This window comes from Danio rerio, chromosome 23, assembly GCF_049306965.1.
Source record: "Danio rerio strain Tuebingen ecotype United States chromosome 23, GRCz12tu, whole genome shotgun sequence".
NCBI lineage: Eukaryota > Metazoa > Chordata > Actinopteri > Cypriniformes > Danionidae > Danio > Danio rerio.
This window is the reverse complement of record NC_133198.1, coordinates 24,044,189-24,065,009: the sequence shown is the minus strand read 5'-3', so window position 1 is coordinate 24,065,009 and position 20,821 is coordinate 24,044,189. Positions and strand designations below refer to the sequence as shown.

The 20,821-nt window shown below is 35.1% G+C and overlaps 1 protein-coding gene across 19 annotated transcripts in view; it reads left to right on the top strand.

Annotated features, from left to right (window-relative positions):
• The window catches only part of megf6a (multiple EGF-like-domains 6a), a 142,255-nt gene that overhangs the window by 106,563 nt on the left and 14,871 nt on the right, over window positions 1-20,821 (top strand). For 17 of the 19 annotated variants that reach the window (XM_073938929.1, XM_073938926.1, XM_073938924.1 and 14 more), the window contains 15 exons: window positions 432-566; window positions 900-1,034; window positions 6,259-6,384; window positions 8,468-8,599; window positions 8,817-8,945; window positions 10,243-10,374; window positions 10,453-10,581; window positions 12,779-12,907; window positions 13,217-13,345; window positions 15,785-15,913; window positions 16,031-16,159; window positions 16,259-16,387; window positions 17,944-18,072; window positions 18,144-18,275; window positions 19,676-19,804. In XM_073938929.1, coding sequence (XP_073795030.1) covers window positions 432-566; window positions 900-1,034; window positions 6,259-6,384; window positions 8,468-8,599; window positions 8,817-8,945; window positions 10,243-10,374; window positions 10,453-10,581; window positions 12,779-12,907; window positions 13,217-13,345; window positions 15,785-15,913; window positions 16,031-16,159; window positions 16,259-16,387; window positions 17,944-18,072; window positions 18,144-18,275; window positions 19,676-19,804 — 1,953 coding nt within the window. Of the gene's footprint in view, window positions 1-405; window positions 567-899; window positions 1,035-6,258; window positions 6,385-8,467; window positions 8,600-8,816; window positions 8,946-10,242; window positions 10,375-10,452; window positions 10,582-12,778; window positions 12,908-13,216; window positions 13,346-15,784; window positions 15,914-16,030; window positions 16,160-16,258; window positions 16,388-17,943; window positions 18,073-18,143; window positions 18,276-19,675; window positions 19,805-20,821 lie in introns of all 19 variants that reach the window. The other 2 variants (XM_073938938.1, XM_073938939.1) reach the window with 1 other exon arrangement.

The following is a 20,821-nucleotide window of genomic DNA, read 5'->3' as shown; positions in this document are numbered from 1 at the left end:
TTGCAAAAGAAATATTAAATGAACGAAAAAGTACTAATGCCATGTTTGTACTTTAGTTTATATGACTAACCCAGACAACAATTCATTTGAAACTTTTAATTTTGTCATCTGAATGTGATTCCAATATTTGAAATAAAACAACTGACCAATAAAAATAACAATAATAAAGCTAATATTGTTCCTCTTTACAATTAATGTTGTGGTGTGCCTTTAATTACAATTAGAAGAGAACTTGTTTAATGGATGGATGGATTGATGGATGGATGGATGGATGGATGGATGGATAGATAGATAGATAGATAGATAGATAGATAGATAGATAGATGATAATAATAATAATAATAATAATAATAATAATAATAATGTTATCTTTTTAACATCTGATGTTCCTCCTGATTGTTACAGAATGTCCAACACAATGTCTTTTCCAGCTTGCCCCAAGTGGTCGTATGGATCTGGCTGCTCATCCGAGTGTCAGTGTGTGCAACAAAACACGCTTGAGTGCCATCGACGTCATGGAACGTGTGTGTGCAAACCTGGCTATCAGGGGAAAACCTGCAACCGCGGTCAGTGCAAGAAGCACTAATCACTTGTTTAACAGCATGTGTGTATGAATTACAGTAAATATGCAAGAAGGAAATACTGTATGTAGGAGGTATGTATCACTGTACTGTATGTATGTAAACTCAAAAATGACCTTTGCTGCATATTCTTGTTTTAAATTAGTTGAAACAACACAATAATTAAGTTTTTTTTTTTTTTTTTGTAAAAATGATTAGGTTAACTCGAAGGACATAAAGGAATTGTATGAAACCCAGCATTTTTTACAGTGTCAGAAGTAAATATGTTCACAATAATTTGTCTTATGTTGTATCATTTGTGTTATCATTGCTTTTCAGAGTGTGATAGTGGATTTTATGGTCCAGGATGTAGATTAAAATGCCAGTGTCCAGCGGGAGTCTCTTGCCATCCCATGAGTGGGCAATGTCAGCGTCAGTGCCCAGCAGGCCTACATGGGGAGCACTGTGACCGAGGTGAGTTTTGCTGATGCACAAGATGAGCTTCCATAAATGAGATATATGGCCATCTCTGAGAGTCATTGTGTAAGTAATGCTGACTAGCGTTTGACAGTATAAATAACACAAGGAAGCCAGGCCAATACGCTTCTGCCAAACACTGGAGTACATGATGGAAATACCTTTATCTCCTGGCTTGTTGGTTAAGTGTGTTCCCTTAACAGTGATTTGATCCAGTATTTTGCTCAAATGAAAGATCTAAAATAAATACTGAAGATCAGCATGTTACAAAACTGATTTAAATGGGGGGATTGCTTAAATAACAAAAAAAAATTCTTGTTGTTTTTTTGGAAAATGTGAACAGTACACACAGTGTTAGATCCATGTACTGTACAGTGCATCTGGAAAGTATTCATAGTGCTTAACTCTTTTTTTTTTTTTACATTTTTTATGTTACAGCCTTATTCCAAAATGGATAAAATTCATTTATTTTCTCAAAATTCTACACACAGTACCCTATAATGACAATGTGAAAAAAAGTTTTTGAAATTGTAGCAAATGTATTAAAAAAAAAAAAACCTGATAAATCACATGTACATAAGTATTTACAGCCTTTGAATTGACGCTCTAAATTGAGCTAAGGTACATTCTGTTTCCGCTGATCATTCTTGAGATGTTTCAGCAGCTTAATTGGATTTCGCCTGTGGTTGTTCAGTTGATTGGACATGATTTGAAAATCCATACACATGTCTATATAAGGTCCCAGGGTTGACAGTGCATGTCCAAGCACAAACCAGGCATGAAGACAAAGGAATTGTCTGTAGACCTCCACGACAGGATTGTCTCGAGGCACAAGGCTGGGGAAAGTTACAGAAAAATTTCTGCTGCTTTAAAGTTCCAGTGAACACAGTGGCCTCCATCATCTATAAGTAGAAGATGTTTGGAACCATCAGGACTCTTCCTAGAAGCTGGCCATCTAAGCTGAGTGATCGGGGTAGAAGGGTCTTAGTCAGGGAGGTGATCAATAACCCGATGGTCACTCTGTCTGAGCTCCAGCGTTCTTCTGTGGAGAGAAAAGAACCTTACAGAAGGACAACCATCTGTGCAGCAATCCACCAATCAGGCCTGTATGGTAGAGCGGAAGCCACTCCCCGCCTGGAGTTTGCCAAAAGGCATATGAAGGACTCTCAGACCATAAGAAACAATATTCTTTGGTCTGATGAGAATAAAATCGAAATTTTTGGAGTTAATGCCAGGCGTTACGTTTAGAGAAAACCAGGCTCATCATCATACAGTGAAACATGGTGGTGGCAGTATCATGCTGTGGGGATGTTTTTCAGCAGCAGGAACTGGAAGACTAGTCAGGATAAAGGGAAAGTTGAATACAGCAATGTACAGAGACATCCTGAATGAAAACCTGCTTCAGAGTGCTCTTGACCTCAGACTGGGGTGACAGTTCTTCTTCCAGCAGGACAATGACCCAAAACACATGGTCAAAATATTAATGAAGTGGCTTCACAACAACTGGGTGAATGTCCTTGAGTGGCCCACCCAGAGCCCAGACCTAAATCTTATTGAACATCACTGGAGGATCTGAAAATGGCTGTACACCGTCGCAAAGAGGAATGGGCAAAAATTCCCAAAGACAGGCGTGCCAAGCTTGTGGGATGCACTGTATATCAGTTAAAGTGTTAATGCACATAACCAGCATAAGAGCCCATAAATTTCACTAGTTTCAGATCATTTTAAGGCCTCAGTAATATGTTAAAAGCATTCTGATAGGATACATGTATTTGCATCTGCCATGCAGTCATGTATAAAGCATATTCATCTGTCAATATCGTCATTCGTCATTGTAAAAACGATAGTGGAGAATGACATCAAATCAGATGGAGACCAACTGAGACCACATATAATAAGTCTTACAAATTGTACAATGGAGGAAGAACAGTGTACATGCGTCTGAATAGCTTGATAGAAAACCAATAGGATTTTTTAGGACTGTTGCAGTAATTAATCTCTTAGACCAAAAGTTAATTATTCCTAAATGTTCATCACATAAACTGCAAATGCGTGGATGACACATGCCATGAAGCATTTTTGTGTTTAAAAGGCATATAATAGACATCCAAACATAGACTACTCTCATCTAAAACAAGGCTACATTTTGGATGTCTAATAGATGTCTAACAATATTTCAAAATTAGACTAGTCAATAAAATAGACATGAATGACTGCACATAAAATCTGTCTAATCTATTTAATGAGTGGTCTATTTTTGGATGTCTATTAGACCTCTTTTACACACAAAATCGCTTGGTAGAATCTACTCTTTAAATATTTTTTAATGTTATTCAATGTTATTCATGTCTGCACATTTGTGATCAAAATGATTTTCTTTTACTTTTCAGTACTAGCTAGAACATGTGGTAAAGGTCATTAAACATTCACTCTTTTCTTCAAAATAAAATTGTCATCTTACGATACTGACAATTCATGCTGTATTTCGTTCAAAAGCCTAGAAGAAGGTGACAAAGAGTTCAAAACCAAAGGTTGCCCTGCTGGAACCTGCACACTTTTATTTATGATCTCCGTGGCCAAATGACAGTCAGTTACTTGATTTGTATATATGCTCTTTTATGAGTATGAAATAAAACTGTCCTGCTGCCATGATGTTCAGAGCTCCAGCAGGAGTCTTCATGCCTGTGTCCAGTCCTCTTGGCGGGGGTATGGAAATATCTTGAATATTCTGACAGAAACACTGAGCTGGCAGTCAGATTTCACAACCTGGAAGTCATTAAACGATCAGAGTGCTACGTCTGCCATCAGTTAGGAACAACAGACTGTGAAAACGGTCGCTTTGGCTTGATTTTTTGTTTCACTTGCAGCCTCTGTGGTTACTTGACCTGTTCGTTCATTACTCTAGATGATCACTAGAGAATCTGGCCAAAATAAAAACATTTTGATGCCTGAAAATTAAATGATTTAGATGCTCTTTGTGAGAATAATGTTAGTTGTTAGGTGTAATATTATAAAAGAAAGTATTTTCCTGAATAGATTTGCATGTAAATAATTAAAATTTTGTATTTTGATTATTTAATTAATGAAACTGTGATCTAGAATCTGTATACATACAGTTTGAACAGTGTTGAAGAATTTACTTTAGAAGGTAATGCATTACAATATTGAGTTACTCCCCTAAAACATAACTAGTTTTATAGTAAGTAGTGCATTACGTTACTTTTGAGTTACTTTTGCGTTCTGACCTGGCTGAGGCTTGATCTCTTTTAGAATGCACATGTTTTTTTTTTTTCTTCTTTTTAAAATAGGGGAGCTCTACAATTAACAACACACTGTATAACCTTCATTTACCTGAAAAAAAAAAAAACACACATCAAAAAATGAATGTAGGGTAATGTTACCTTCAAAAAACTTCCTGAGCCCAGAGCCGTATACAGATTAATGAAAGTTTAAAGCAGTGCGTTTGCTACTGTTGTATTTTTTTGTTATATTAAAAAGTAAAATCACTGTCCATTCTGGTAATCCTCTTTTCCTTTTCGTCCATGTGTTCAAATAATGAGAATATTTCCATTGCAGAATTGTAAGGCTCTGTTGTCTTAATTTCTGTCTGTTCCTGCATTCTCTTATTAAATGCAGGATTCAATGTGACTACCTTCATTTTAATTCAGTAATTTATTTTTTAAAAGCGAATTAAGTAAACTAAAAAGTAACTAAAATAGTATTACTTCATTTATAAAAGTAATGCATTACTTTACTTGTTACTTAGAAAAGTAATATTATTATGTAACTCGCATAACACTTGTAATGCATTACCCCCACACTGCATACTGTATGAATACAATTAGTTTTAGTTCATGGTGTAAAAAATATGCGTAAACTGTCGGTAGTCTACATTTTTAACATTAAATCTTGAAGATCAAGATCTGAGATCATGGCCCCATATTTATTATAATACAGTTTTTCTTGATTGCTTTGATGCAGCTGTCAACTGAAACTCCACATTTTCAAAACAGTTAACACACAGACCTAAACAGCGGGACTCATGGTCAAAATGACACATTTTGCTTGCAAAAGGCACATATCGTGTCAAAACATTTAAAATATGCAACAAAAGCTAGTTTTACCTTTTAAACAACACAACTTGCAAACAAGTATATGAGCTCTTTCAATTAATCATTACACAATGGACAACAAAATACAGAACTCAGTGTGAATCAGTGCACCATTGCTTGCCATTGTAGCCTATTGCCAATGCCATTTGTTGTCTTTCTAATTGGGCTGTCAAGTTTGCCTTTTTTGCAAAGAATTGAATCCAGAATAAGAAATGCTTTGATTAAATTTATTTTAAATTCATGACATTTTTCAAACTTTGGCTGAAAATTTAAATACTGTTAAAAAAAACAGACAAAAGTAATAAAATACTGTAAATATTAGAAAAACACATGTAAACCAATTTACTGTCAAATCTATTGGGAGTATAGGACATAGCCACTATTGACCTCCTCCATCCATGCTGGCACAGAACAACACAGACCCTCCACCGTTTATAATGTTTGCAGACTGATTACTAATTGAAGATTTGTGTAAAGGAGTGTCAAACCAGTGCTTCTGTGAATTCATACTGATCTTGGTTGTTTCTAATGATTAGGAATAAATGGTTACTGTTTGGTTACCATAGCTAAAACAATGGAGTTTGGACTGCTTAAATGACATCCGTGTCAACTGTTCTGAGAAATAGTGGGGAAAATGTGTCAACCCAGTCTTCTGCTCTGCTGGGATTGTGATAATAAAAATGAAGTGAAACCTAGTTTTTTTAACCAGGTCAAAGCAAACAAAAAAAAACTGTATTATAACAAATACAGGGCCTTGAATTTTTTTTTTCACAAAAAAAAAAAATAAATAAATAAATTGGAATGGAGAGAGAAAAGGATATAATAAGGTCAAATTTTAAAGAATAATATGAAAAATAATTATGTTTATTTCCTATTCAAGTTTTCCCTGCTAGGATGTGAAGCATCAGTCATGCAATGTTTGCTAAACATGTGGAGTTTGACTCTAAATCTCTTATAAAATACATTATTAAAAAAATATTTTCTGTTATACCCAAATACCCTCCGTGGTCAAGTGCAGATAAACGGTATACTCTTAATAACAGTGTACTGTTTTTTCAGTAAAAAAGTGTACAGTATAAGCTATTACAGAGTGCCCCATGCTTTCACAGAGTGCCCCATGGGACAGTTTGGAGTTGGATGCACACAGTTTTGTGACTGTAAGGGAGCTCCATGTAACTCAGTGACCGGGAAATGCCACTGTCCTGCAGGGCAGACAGGACAACACTGTGAAAAAGGTAAGAAACAAATATACTTTTAAATCATATAAACCCACAATCACTATTTACACACATTTATAAGAAGCAAAATTGTTTTGCATTTAATGACTTTTCAATCTGTTTGCTTTTGGAGTGGATGAGGTAGTTTAGAGAGGATAAATTGCTGTGTTTTGGAGGCCTATTATTAGCCACATTTTGCTGAGCCAAAGATCACAGACATAACCACGGTAATATATCCCTCCTCACAGGCCAATCCATTAGAGAAGATCTCTCTTAAATTCACAAGCACATAATGCGACACAAGGAGTGAAGCCATGGAGCTAGTTAACAAGCCAGAGACGACTATTAGCTGTTAACGAAGAGTCAGAGGCTTCCAGCTGAGAGTGTGTGTGTTTAAATGTGAAGTGTGCTGTGAGCCTGTCAGGACTCCCATTTTGATATTCCTGGAAATATATGAGCACATTATATAGAGCCTTCAAATTCAGCTTTTACTTCTTATCATGATTATTTGGTTTGGTTTGTTTTTACACAATGTTTAAAATATTTGGCTAATAAATAAAATTTCAAATATAAAAATTTTTACTATTAATGTATTATTGTATTATTAAATGTAAATATTTCCCAGAGATGGGTTGCGGCTGGAAGGGCATCTGCTGCGTAAAAACTTGCTGGATAAGTTGGCGGTTCATTCCGCTGTGGCGACCCCGGATTAATAAAGGGACCAAGCCGACAAGAAAATGAATGAATGAATAAATGTAAATAATTTATTATTATTATTATTTTTTTTGATTGGGCAAATAAAAATATTTTACATCTGGGTCATTTGAAAAAAGCCTTTGCCTTTAGCCCTTTATGGGTCTAAAATTTCATTCATAATGGTTTTAAAAATGTCTTAAAAAGTCTTCAATTTAATTCTGAAACCTGCAGAAACCCTGAAGAATATAAGCTCATTATTGTCATATTTTAGTAAATCAAATTCGAGTAAAATTCAGAGTTAATTCGTAACAATGAGGAAAAAATATACAGTAAACATTCTGACTTACTCTGAAGTAAATTGTTGGAATGAAGTCAACTATGGGATATTAATTGATCATTGCTGTATGAGAATAGTTGAGTTTGACACACTGTCGCTATTGTTTTACATTTTTTTTATGTACATAGCAGTTTTTAGAGATGATCAGGCCATAATAAAAAATAAGGTACAATGTCATTTTTACAGTCATCGTCATATTTATTTTATTTTTATTTTTTTTGTTAATGGGCATTATTAATATCTAGAAATCATTTATGACAGAACATTGAACTATTCTTGTCAGTAGAAACTTCACAGCGGACACGAAATGTCTTTAGACGTTAATATTAGGTTAGATTTAATTCGTTAGTGTCTAAGGACAATGCTATTTAAAATGACGTTGATATTTGGTTGGTTTTGGGTTGTGTTGGAAAGTGGCCAAAATCCAACCTCGAGCCAACATCTTGAGCCAATGTCATAATGATGTCAAATACTGACATTTATTGGTCAGGTATGGCAACCAAAATCCAAAATCTGAAAGACGTCATAGTGGTAACGTCCACACAACGTCAAGCTGCACAACATCAATAGACGTTGATATTTTGTTGTTTTTAGGTTGCGTTGGAAGGTAACCAAAATGCAACCTCTGTCCGATGCTGGACATTGACATCGACCTGACATTAGGTTCTGACATGAACCCAATTTTCTTTTCATTTTTCAAACAAAATGCAATGTCCCATGACACTGGGGTAGAATGTCAATTAGATGTCATGTTGATGTCCTTTGCCTGCTGGGTTTAGTTTTTGTTAGCAGAACTTTTCCTGTCAGATTTCTGTGTATTCATCCTTTTAAAATAATAATTCTGATTTGCCAAAGCATTATTTATTTTTTAATTGGGAAAAAAGTTATTAAACTTAAAGATTGCTCACCAAAAAAAAAAAAACAACATTTTAACATCACTTGTAGGCTTATGTTTTCAGGGTTTGTTTTTACCTGCAGTGTTGTTTGGTTCCCAACAGTAAATGATGCCAGTTTTGCGTAGACTATTGTTTTAAGAATGAACTTACTCTATCATTTTTCACCTCTCAGAGTGTGAAGAGGGCCGTTGGGGTCTTGGCTGTGCAGAATCATGTCCTTCCTGTGACAATGGTGGAGTATGTGATAGACAAAACGGCACCTGTGTTTGTTCGCCGGGATTCATGGGAAATCTCTGTCAGAATGGTATAAAACTTAATCTTTCATTTTCTGTTATCTTAATTCATCATTGATCCTCTGTTCAGTACCAGACATCTGTCCTGAGTTTGTGGTTTTGTGTCACACTCTGTAAGAGGAAACATCTGTTGCATATTTCTGTTGTTCAGATGTCAGTTTTGCTTGCTTTTTAACTTATCTGTTGATATAACTGACACAGAGGCAAATTCTGTTCTATATCTCTTAGTCTGTCCAGATGGGCACTTTGGCCTGAGCTGCCTGTTGCGCTGCTCCTGTCAAAACGAAGGGAAATGCCACCATGTGACTGGCCTCTGTGTTTGTAAAGATGGCTGGATGGGACCCAACTGCGCAAAAGGTAAGGGCTGTTTCTCAATTCCAAGAATGCAGAGAACAGACTTGCGTTCTTGTGGAGACCGGTCTTGCCAGGTCACCTCGGAAGAGCGAACTCGGGAGACCATGAGAACAGAGAACGCGTCCTGTGAGAAATGAGATGCTGCGTTCTTCCTGATGGTCTCATGACACAGTTTTCATGCAGTTTTAACAGAAAATTCATTAAACATTACAGCATTTACACATCGATTTATTGGTTTTCCCCTTTTCACGATATATACTATGCATAAACACTATACAAATATAAGCACAATACAAATAAAACTGATTTTAATAGGAATTTCAACAAATAAACACCTTTAATGTGTTTATGCCTTTATTAAGATTTTAATTGTGATAGTTTACTTTCACCATTTCATTCAGGGAAACTTCTGAGGAAAATAAGTTAAATGTCTGGACATAAATGATAAATTTATATAAATGGAACTTTCACATGTCCTCTGCTCTTGCCATCTTGAGTTTTGGAACTGAAGTTGATGATGACGTTACACGAGGACGCAAGATCTTTTAAGATATGTTAGAGCACAGGTGTCAAACTCAGTTCCTGGAGGACAGCAGCTGTGCACAATTTAGTTCCAACCCTAATTTAACACACCTGATCAAACTAATTGAGTGCTTCAGGCCTGTTTGAAATCTGCAGTTAAGTGTGTTGAAGCAGGGTCGGAACTAAACTGCATGGCAGCGGCCCTCCAGGATCTAGGTTTGACACCCCTGTTTCAGACCATTCACTATTAGCTTTGTATTATTAGCTTTGGCAATGCATGAAAATCCAAATATCTTAGTACAGTATATCAGCTATTTCTGGAAATGTTCAAACCAGCACATCTGGTACCAGCAACCATGCTAAAGTTACTTAAATGAAGCTTGGTCTGATCTTCAGGAGATCATCTGGACCGTGTCTTCATGCCAGTAGCTGCCATGCTGATTAGATTTTTAACGGAAAAACAAAACAAAATGGAAATTATTTATTGGAAAAAGTGAAATGTTCAAGCATTTATCTCATTGTACACTCTAGCCAAGACATTACAATCACCTGCATAAGGTTTCTCCACATAAACGTTCCTTGTCCTCAGTGGATCCACTATGTGCAGTTTGTTGCAGACAATGAGTGCCAGGAAAAGCTCAAATAAACTTGTCTGCTTTAATAAATCAGCTCCGTTTACTTCACTCAAACTCCAGGACTCTCCGTAGTGTGAGCATCTCACAGTAGCGCACTGGGAATTAATTATTTGGTGTAATGGGGCATGTGTTTTCTGTGGCAGCTTGTGTGGCTGGACGATGGGGGCCGAACTGTGCCAACCAGTGTGACTGCAGGAGCAGCGTGGGCAGCTGTGACCCTGTGATTGGCCTGTGTCATTGTGAAGCGGGCTACATGGGACCACGCTGTGATCAAAGTATGAGCAAAGCATTACTGTTTCTGTCAGGGAGCACAAATCTAGCTTTTTCCCTCATGCTTTCCTTCTGTTTTCCAGAGTGTCCTCAGGGTTTCTTCGGCCAGAGCTGCCAGCACAGATGCCAGTGTGAGAATGGCGCAGTGTGTGAGCATGTGAGCGGTGCCTGCACTTGTTTGGCTGGCTGGACTGGGACGTATTGTGAAAAACGTAGGAGAAGTAGTTGGTTATGTGCTACCTCTCTCTAAAACTAGTACATTTAATCTGTTTGAGTTTACTCTATAGTGGAGAACAAAATTAGATCAATAAACACTTTATTGATTCATTCATTTTCTTTTCGGCTTAGTCCCTTTAATAATCTGGGGTCGCCACAGCGAAATGAACCGACAATTTATTCAGCGTATGTTTTTACGCAACGGATGCCCTTCCAGCTGCAACTCATCACTGAGAAACACATACACACTTATTCACACACACACTCATACACTACGGCCAATTTTAACACACCCAATTCACCTGTACCGCATGTCTTTGGACTTGTGGTGGAACCCAGAGCACCCGGAAGAAACCCATCGAACACGGGGAGAACATGCAGAACATGCAAGGCTCGAACCAGTGACCTTCTTGCTGTGAGGTGAACGGGCTGCTAACTGCACCACCGCGTTGCCCTTAAACACTTTATACTTTCTGAATAACTTAATTTAACAAAAATTGAAATTTAAAAAATTTAATTGTTTTACAAATGAATCAACAACAACAATTGCAACAAACATGCAGGCCAGACCCGTAAAGTCAAAGTTTTTTGACGCATTAGGGTCATTTGACATATTTCGACATTCCATTTTGATTAATTTTAGATTTGAGGGGATTATGACGGGGCAAAAAAATGAACAAAATCTCACTCATTCATTCATTCGTTCATTGTCCTTTGGCTTAGTCTTTATTTCAGAGCTCGCCATAGCGGAATGAACCCCCAACTATTCGGGCATATGTTTTATGCCGTGGATGCCCTTCTAGCCACAACCCTCATTCACACTCACACTCATACACTACGGTTCACCACCTTTGGACTTTGTGGGAAACCAGAGCACCCGAAGGAAACCCACGCCAACACAGGGAGAACAGCCGAAACTCGAAACAGTAACCTGTTGCTGTGAGGCAACAATGCTAATCACTGAAAAAGGCCCCCAACCCTAAATGCAATTGTCATTGGTTGATGGGATTGTACGAATTCATACGAATTAGCTACTAAATCAAAAAGTTACGAATTGCCATGAGATAGCGTTGTCCCATAACATATGGGATGTTGATCTCTGCTTTGTCTTTTTTTGATGTTGAAAATAAAACTCTACAGTTTATCAGAGTGACTTTTATTGAGATTTAGTAGTCTGAAACAATGTATTCTATAAGAAATAATATGTAAAGAATTAAGGCTGTAAAAAAAAAGTATACCGGCAGTTTATTACCAGCTATTTGCCATGTAGTTTACAATACCAACCCATATAATATATTACTTCCAACTATTAAAAATGTCAGTAATAGTCATTTTATTTCAAGTGCAAATATTGTTGGAGGAAAAATCAAAGTCCCATAATGCAATTCAAAAGCATTAACAATCAACCACTTTTCTTTAGCGTACTTATAAACATTTTTTTTGTCTGTACAGATCTTTAAAAAAATTGTATGTTTTTTATTTTTTATTTATTGGACTATATACTGTATTCTTTTATTTTTTGTTATCCTGCCATGTCTGTGAAGCACTTTGGTCATTATTCATATTGTTTTAAGGTCCTTTACAAATATTGTTGACCTTGATCCTCACCTAATAAATGAAAAATGAAAAAAAAAATAAATAAATAAAACAGGAATCACAGAATTAACCGAAAACTGTTCGTTCGTTCGTTCATTCATTTTCTTTTCAGCTTGTTCCCCTTATTAATCTGGGGTCGCCACAGCAGAATCAACCACCAACTTCCAGCTGCAACCCATTACTGGAAAACACACATACACTCTCATTCACACACATACACTACGGACAATTTAGTTTACCCAATTCACCTGTACCACGTCTTTGAACTTGTGGGGGAAACCAGAGCACCTGGAGGAAACCCACAAGAAAAAGGGGAGGACTGTGTGAGAACTGTCCAAGCTTCTCACTGAAATGCCAACTGACCCAGCTGAGGCTCAAAACAGCAATCTTCTTGCTGTGAGCCGATCGTTCTACCCACTATGCTATTGTGACGCCCAAAACTGTTCATTTACAGATATATTTTCTTCAGAATATGCTACTCATATAATATGTTTATAAAACAGCTCTTTTACTCCTGTAAGCAAACTAAACAATGACCTCAAATATAGGAAATTGTGAGCAAATCTGATCTCCTCTATATATATTCATCTCAAACAGCTTGTCCTGAGGGCTTTCATGGCTTGGAGTGCCAGCAGAAGTGCCAGTGCTTGAATGGTGGCCGTTGTCATCCCGTGACTGGAGGCTGCCAGTGTCCATCTGGTTGGGTCGGGCCAGTTTGCAATGCCAGTGAGTAATTTTACTGCGGTCAACATCCCATGACAGTCAACGGTAACAAGAAGCATGTTCAAAGCACTCCCTGTGTCTGTTGTGTAAGGTGAAAGGAAAGCACTAGAGCAGATGCTCTGAGTTTGTGTGGTGGTTTGCATGTGAAGTTACGAGATGTCCTAATGTGTGTCTGCAGTCTACATTTCAGTCTTTCATATGAAAACCTGGTGGCGTTGTGTTTCAGGATGTTTTAGTTCTTTCCATATATCTCAGAATAAATGCATGTTGTGTTGATTATATTTTTCTGTTTTTATATGCGTCTCATCATAGCGTGTGAAGCTGGCACCTTTGGGCCGGCCTGCAGTCAAACCTGTAGATGCCACAATAATGGCACCTGTGACCCTGCTGATGGGCGATGTGAGTGTGGAGCAGGATGGACAGGCAGCAGCTGTGAACAAGGTAAGGTAAAACAAAAAACTCACCACTTTATTCATTATACACATTTTCTGCAACTCAGCAAGATTTACAATAACATTTAAAGACTGAGGAACTGAGGAATGATAAAATTACTTATGACATGCACATAAAAAAAAAAGAAATATATATATATATATATATATATATATATATATATATATATATATATATATATATATATATATATATACAAATTGTCTTTAAAAATCCAGTAATTTGGTAATTTGCACAATAATAGCACAGGTGTACAAAAATAGATAAATAAAAATACACTCAATATGAAGTCAATTATTAATCTATACCTAGTGTGATATTTCAGGAGGAGCAATATATTTTAATATATTATTATATATTATATTACTTTAAAAAACAAACATTTTAAGGTCATAATAATTAGCCCCTTTAAGCTATATGTTTTTCTACAAAACATCGTTGTACAATAACTTAATTACCTGATTACCATAACCTGCCTAGTTAACCTAATTACCCTAGTAAAGCCTTTAAACGTCATTTTAAGCTGTATAGAAGTGTTTTGAAAAATATCTAGTCAAATATTATTTACTGTCATCATGGCAAAGATAAAATAAATCAATTATTACAAATGAGTTATTACAACTATTATGTTTAGAAATGTGTTTAAATCTTCTCTCCATTAAACAGAAATTAGGGAAAAATAAACAGGGGGGCTAATAATTCTGGGGGGTTGATCATTCTGACTTTAAAGGTATATTGAAGTAATAATATTATATATTATAATACAATATATTACAATAAATTATCATTTTACTTTCCGAAATAATCTAGAAGAGAACCCCAAGATTTACAAATCTCTCAATGTAATGTTTTTACTGCCTTTAGGAAATTACAAAAAAATATGCTGGCTTTATGTATTTATAAACCTGGAGGAGTTGTCTTTTTTCTTATAGGGAAAATAATAGAACAGAGAGCAGGAGGTTAAAGCTGTAAAGCAATTACCAAAATTTTATTGGAATTTAATTCATCTTAATTTGATTAGTAATGAATATATTTGCAGTTATAGACAAAAAAAAATATTAGCCCTCTTGTGAGAGTTTTTAAACATTTTAAAACATAATAGGGTTATCAACTAATTTCTAACCTTTTGTTTTTGTCATGATGACAGTACATAATATTTTTACTAGTTATTTAGCAAGATATGAGTATCTAGTTTTAATGCTTAACCTGCCATGTAAATAAAGGCTTTTAAATATTAATATCTTAGTAATAAATAATATCTTTTGAGTGTCTTGAACTGATTTTTGCTGTTTGTTCTGATGAATCTCTTGCCCAAAGAACACAGACACGCTATTTGAACTACCCCAGAGCACTTTTTGTTTGGTTTTAGATTTATATAATAGAAAACACTGTAAAAAATTTCCCTTGTTCTGTTAAAGATTACAAGAATTAACATTTCACAGGAGGGCTAATAATTTTATCTTTGCCTGTAAACTATTATTATGAAAAAACAACATTATTATACATTACATATTAATAAATGTAGAGAATACAATTGGAAAAATAAATTATCCTAGAATTGGAAAGTGGACTGAAAAATGGCATCATTGTCAAAAAGAAACAAAATCTGTTTGAAGATATCTGGAGACCTTTTAATAACTTCCTAAAATACAATGTAAATGTTGTCAGTTTGCTACAACAAGAACGAGTAAGACAGTATCATGGTCTAAACATAGACTCAGAAAACACTCTTTACCTGATTTAAACATATCCCCTTTTTTCTTTTAAGGGAATGGGTTGATGGGAGGGAGAATAGGGTGTAAAATATTTGCTGTTTTCATGATTATTATTCTGTAACTGTGTAATCTGTTGTTATATGCAAACTAAAAAACTAATGAATGTATTGTACAAATATATACAGTTGAAGTCAGAATTATGAGCCCCCTTTTGATTATTTTTTTTTTTCTCTTTTAAATATTTCCCAAATGATGATCAACAGAGCAAGGACATTTTCACAGTATGTCTGATATTGTTTTTTCTTCTAGAGAAAATCTTATTTGTTTTATTTCGGCTACAGTGAAGGCAGATATTTTTTTTTTTTAAAAACATTTTTGGGACAAAATTATTAGCTCCTTTAAGCTATTTTTTTTCCGATAATCTACAGAACAAACCATTGTTATACAATAACTTGCCTAATTACCCTAACCTGCCTAGTTGACCTTATTAACCCAGTTAAGCCTTTAAATGTCACTTTACACTGTATAGAAGTGTCTTGAAAAATATCTTGTAAAATATTATTTACTGTTATCATGGCAAAGATAAAATAAAATAAATTGAATCGAACCAGTTAGCAGCTTTCCTCACATAATCACACTCAGCTAAATGTATGTACAGTATACATCTCATTGTAGGTATTATAGGTAAGAAAGGTTTGTTTATTGTTTCCAGAGTGCTCAGCTGGATTGTATGGTGTGGGCTGCAACCAGCATTGCCTGTGTCAGAATGGAGGGTCGTGTGACCGAATCAGTGGCCACTGCACATGTGTCAGTGGGTGGACAGGAGTGGCCTGTGAATTGGGTAAAGCACAGACCCAACACACTGTAGTAACTCCAACAGCTGCTGGCAATCTTAAGATAAAACCTTTTGACAGATGCAAAGGTCACAGATCTCATTTATCTTCTGTTGTGTGTTCAGAATGTGCTGCGGGACACTTTGGCATGGACTGTCAGCACAAGTGTGAGTGTGTAAATGGCGGCGTGTGTGACCGTCACAGTGGCAGGTGTTTGTGCCCAGCAGGTTGGACAGGCACGCACTGTGAGACAGGTAAAAGACATTGGAATGATCTGATCTGGCCATATAAATATATCACATACTGTATAATATATGCTTATTTATAATTTATACTCTTTATGTTTTGGTCAGCATGCACTCAAGGTTTTTATGGTCCGGGCTGTAAGGAGCGATGCCGGTGTGATCATAACGCCGCATGCCACCACATCACTGGCACCTGCTTGTGTCCCGCTGGCTGGAGAGGGACTCACTGCGAAAAGGGTAGTTATTTGTTTTTATTTTTTGTTAGATTGCCATCTGCTGGTGGCAGAAAAGTTGCAGTTAACTACCACTAAAACAGATTTTGTTACTTGAAATAAAACATTTTCTTAAAATAAAATGTTTTATTTAAATTAAGATTGCATTATTTTTATATATAAAAATAATCATATTTATATGTTTAAAATTTAAAAAATGACCAATACAACATTTAACAAAAATAGTAAAACAACAGTAAAAAAACAATAGTAAAAAAGTTATTTAAATGAGATTATAAATGTATAATTTTTTTTCATTTTATTATGTTTTAATATATTATATCATATTATAAAACGATATGTTTCATATTTATAAAAAAATTATAACAAAATGCCAATAATTCAAATGAAAATATAAAAACAATCTTAAATGTAATATATTGTATTATGTTATATTAGAAAAAATAATTGTTAATACTTATAAAAAGTACAAATACAACAAACTGACAAACACTGAATTAACTCTTTTCTTTATCGTAAATGTATTATATTAATAATAATAATAATAATACATTTTATTTATATTGCACTTTTCTTATACTCAAAGTGCTACAGGCAAAATACTAGAACACAAGGCAAGCATTTTATATTATATTATATTATATTATATTATATTATATTATATTATATTATATTATATTATATTATATTATTCATTCATTCATTTTCTTTTGGCTTTTGGGGTCTCACACCAGATGCGCCGGTCAGCGGCATGCATTTTATAATACTAAATGTTGAATTCTATCAGGGTATGCACAACGGCACAGCAAGTCAGTGGCTGTCCGTGGCATCCAGTTACGGCTCAGGACACTGTTCTTATTTCTGCAACGCCACAGAGCTCCATCTGAATAGTTTAATTTTAAATACATGTGAATGTTTATGTCTGGTGTGCGATACTTTCAACATGTGCGCGCCTTGTTGCGGCGCCGAGCGGCGTATCCGGTGTGTGACCAGCTTTAGTCATCAGGGGTCACAACAGCAGAATGAACCGCCAATTTATCCAGCATATGTTTTACGCAGCAGATGCCCTTCTAGCTGCAACCCATGATTGGGAAACACTCATTCACACACATACACTACAGACAATTTAGCCTACCCAATTCACCTATATCACATGTCTTTAAATTTGTGGGAGAAACCGGAGCACCCGGAGAAAACACACACAAACACGGGGAGAACATGCAAACTCCACACAGAAATACCAACTGACCAAGGCTCGGACCAGCGACCTTCTTGCTGTGAGGCGACATCGCTACTCACTGCGCCACTGCTCTGACCTGTATTATATTATATTATATTATATTATATTATATTATATTATATTATATTATATTATATTATATTATATTATATTATATTATATTATATAAAGTTATCATTAGTTTTACAGTTGATTTCAACGATATATTTAACATTTATAAAACATGACTAAAGCAACAGATCAATTAAAACATTAAAATCAACTGAAAAAATATATATTTAAAAAGAAAACTTGATCACATGCATTTGTGACTCTTTCAGTTTGTTTACCTGGTTCCTATGGGAAGCGTTGTGCTCATCGATGCCAGTGTCCTCATGGAACCTCCTGTAACCATGTGACTGGACAGTGTGGTTGCCCAGCGGGATTAACTGGTAGTGGCTGTGAGCGAAGTGAGTGATCGTCTCTTAATCTCATTGCACTCATGTGTTCAGTGAAACAGTGATTGTGTTGTGCCCTGCAGTGTGCCAGTCAGGTACGTTTGGGGTAAACTGTAATCAGGTGTGCCAGTGCTCTGAGCTCAACCAGCTCTGCCACCCCGTCACTGGTGTCTGTTACTGTGCTCCCGGATACTATGGCAGCAAGTGTGAAACAGGTCTGTATTATTAGTATAATTTTTTTTCATTCATTCATTCATTCATTCATTCATTCATTCATTCATTCGTTTTCTTTTCGGATGAGTTCCTTTATAAATCAGGGGTTGTCACAGCGGAATGAACCGCCAACTTATCCAGCATATGTTTTACGCAGTGGATACCCTTCCAGCAGCAACCCAACACTGGGAAACTGTTTTATTTTTAGCAGTTATTTTTTTCTCTTTTACATTTGAGTAACATAAATATTTTATTTTCTACTTGTGATATATTATTGTATAGTTATGTTTTTGAGTGAAGCCTTTTAGTTTTATTCTGTAAACTACTCATGATATTCCTTCTAAATGTAAAATAAAAATGCTGTTGTTTAGAGCAGATTTTTCTTTTTCATGTGATTATTAAACAAGGATCCATGTTTTTGAAAAGTGTTTATAATTCATTTTTGTGAATGTTTTAACATCAGAAGTTCATATTTGGTGGAATAACCCCAATTTTCAATCACAACAAATGAAAAAAAAACATGGCTAAATAACAATATACTGTATATAGGTCTATATTTTTATTTGTAAAAAAATATTATCAGGTCTCATAAAATAAACACATATTAACATAGAGCATGACTTTACCCATACTTCATATGGGCATATACTTTACTGTATGTACAGTGCTCAGCATAATTGAGTACACCCCATTTTGAAAATGAATATTTTTCTCCATTTCTTTGTGAATATAATCAATGTATTTTGGTGCATTTAAACAAAACAGAAATTGAAAGATAATACAATTAAATTCAAGCAAATATTGGAAAAAACCCTACAAGATTTCAACAAAATTTTTCTCCTTTTTTGTTTCTCTTGATTTTTTCTTTTTTTAAATTTGTATTTCATAGGTTTTTATAACTTAAATTTGGGTGTACTATTTTTTTTAAACCATTATCCTAAGTTATTTTGTTAGATAAGCTCCAGATTTGGCTTCAGTACTGACTAATCTAATGTATATGCATAAATATAGTATTGTATAGCTTCTTAATAAAAATATGAATTTAAAAAATAGACTTGTGAGGGTGTACTATTATATATGCTGAGCACTGTATATAAAAATATATATATATTTTGTGCAATTCTCCTTCAGTTGCGGCATTATTGGCACCAAAACTGACATTTTAAATGATTTTATCAAATACTGTATTTCTTGACAAAAGTGTTGGAAGATGTTTAAGATCAAATGCGAGAATTAATGTGTGAATAATACATATATATTAGTTGAAATGTTTTACTGTATGTAACTGTCAAATAAGCAGTTTCTGTCTACCTTTCTATGTAGCATACATACAAATTTACATTCATTGATACATTCATTTTATGTATTAAAAAAACTCAACTATGTTCTATTGCTGCTGTAGAATGTGAAGCGGGCCGTTATGGACCCAACTGTGAGCAGGAATGCCAGTGTCTGAATAACGGTGTATGTAAAAGCAGCACTGGCACCTGCAGCTGCCCACCGGGATTCATCGGACCAAACTGCAACATCAGTGAGTCACACTTGCACACTTTTCATTCATTATAGTAAAACAATGCCAGTACAGTGTTTCTAAAATGGACAGCTCACACAAAAATTAAAATAGGATATCCAAGATGCATAGGTATCCTTCTTTGAACATTAAAGAATTTTTAATTTGTCACCTCTGAAATCTAATCTAATCCTCACACGCATTAGTGTCCCACCAGTGCTGATTTACAGCCTTATTGCTCTGCTATGCGTGTAATATTGCGTTTATACAACAATTCGATGGCATAATCGTATATATTTAAAAGAAAATCAAACACAGAGTCTAAAAATCCTTTTGTATGAGGAACTACTTTCTTCTGGCATTTATTTACATTAGCTCTAAAGTCATGTTGGTGAATTAGTAACTGATTCTGCTGTTCTGACTTCATCTGCTAGTGTTTGAATGATTCTCTAGAGTAATGTCTACAGTGATGATAAAACAGCTGATTTTGCTGACATTTTAAGATTATAAGGCTGAACGTCTACAGAGATATCTCCTTTCAGTCTACAATATTTTTCTGTTGCAATCAGGATATCACAATAATCAATCCAGAGAAAAGCAGTGCAATAACTACCAGATTGCTGTTGTGTTTGCGATAAGGAAAAACACTAAACACATGCAGGCATTTCTTCTTTCTTTCTGCCAACACAACATGCATTCCTGATATGCGAGTCCCATTTCAATATATTAATATTATATGGTATAAATACAGCTCTACAACGTACAAAAGAGAGAGATCGACATAGAATATCTCACCAGTTTAATAATTAAATAAAATTTTATTATTAATAAAATTTGATCATCTGTTGTTAGAAATTACGCTGTTTAAATCTTCTAAGGGCTTATTATGCAGCCTCTGTTGCCATCTTGTGGATGAACAACATCAACTGTCTTTGATCAAAGACAGGCTAATGGCCGCCGATGTGCTGTCTCTCAGAAAATATCAATATTTTAAAATAGGCACTATCCTTATAATGAACTGCATAGTTGCAATCTAAA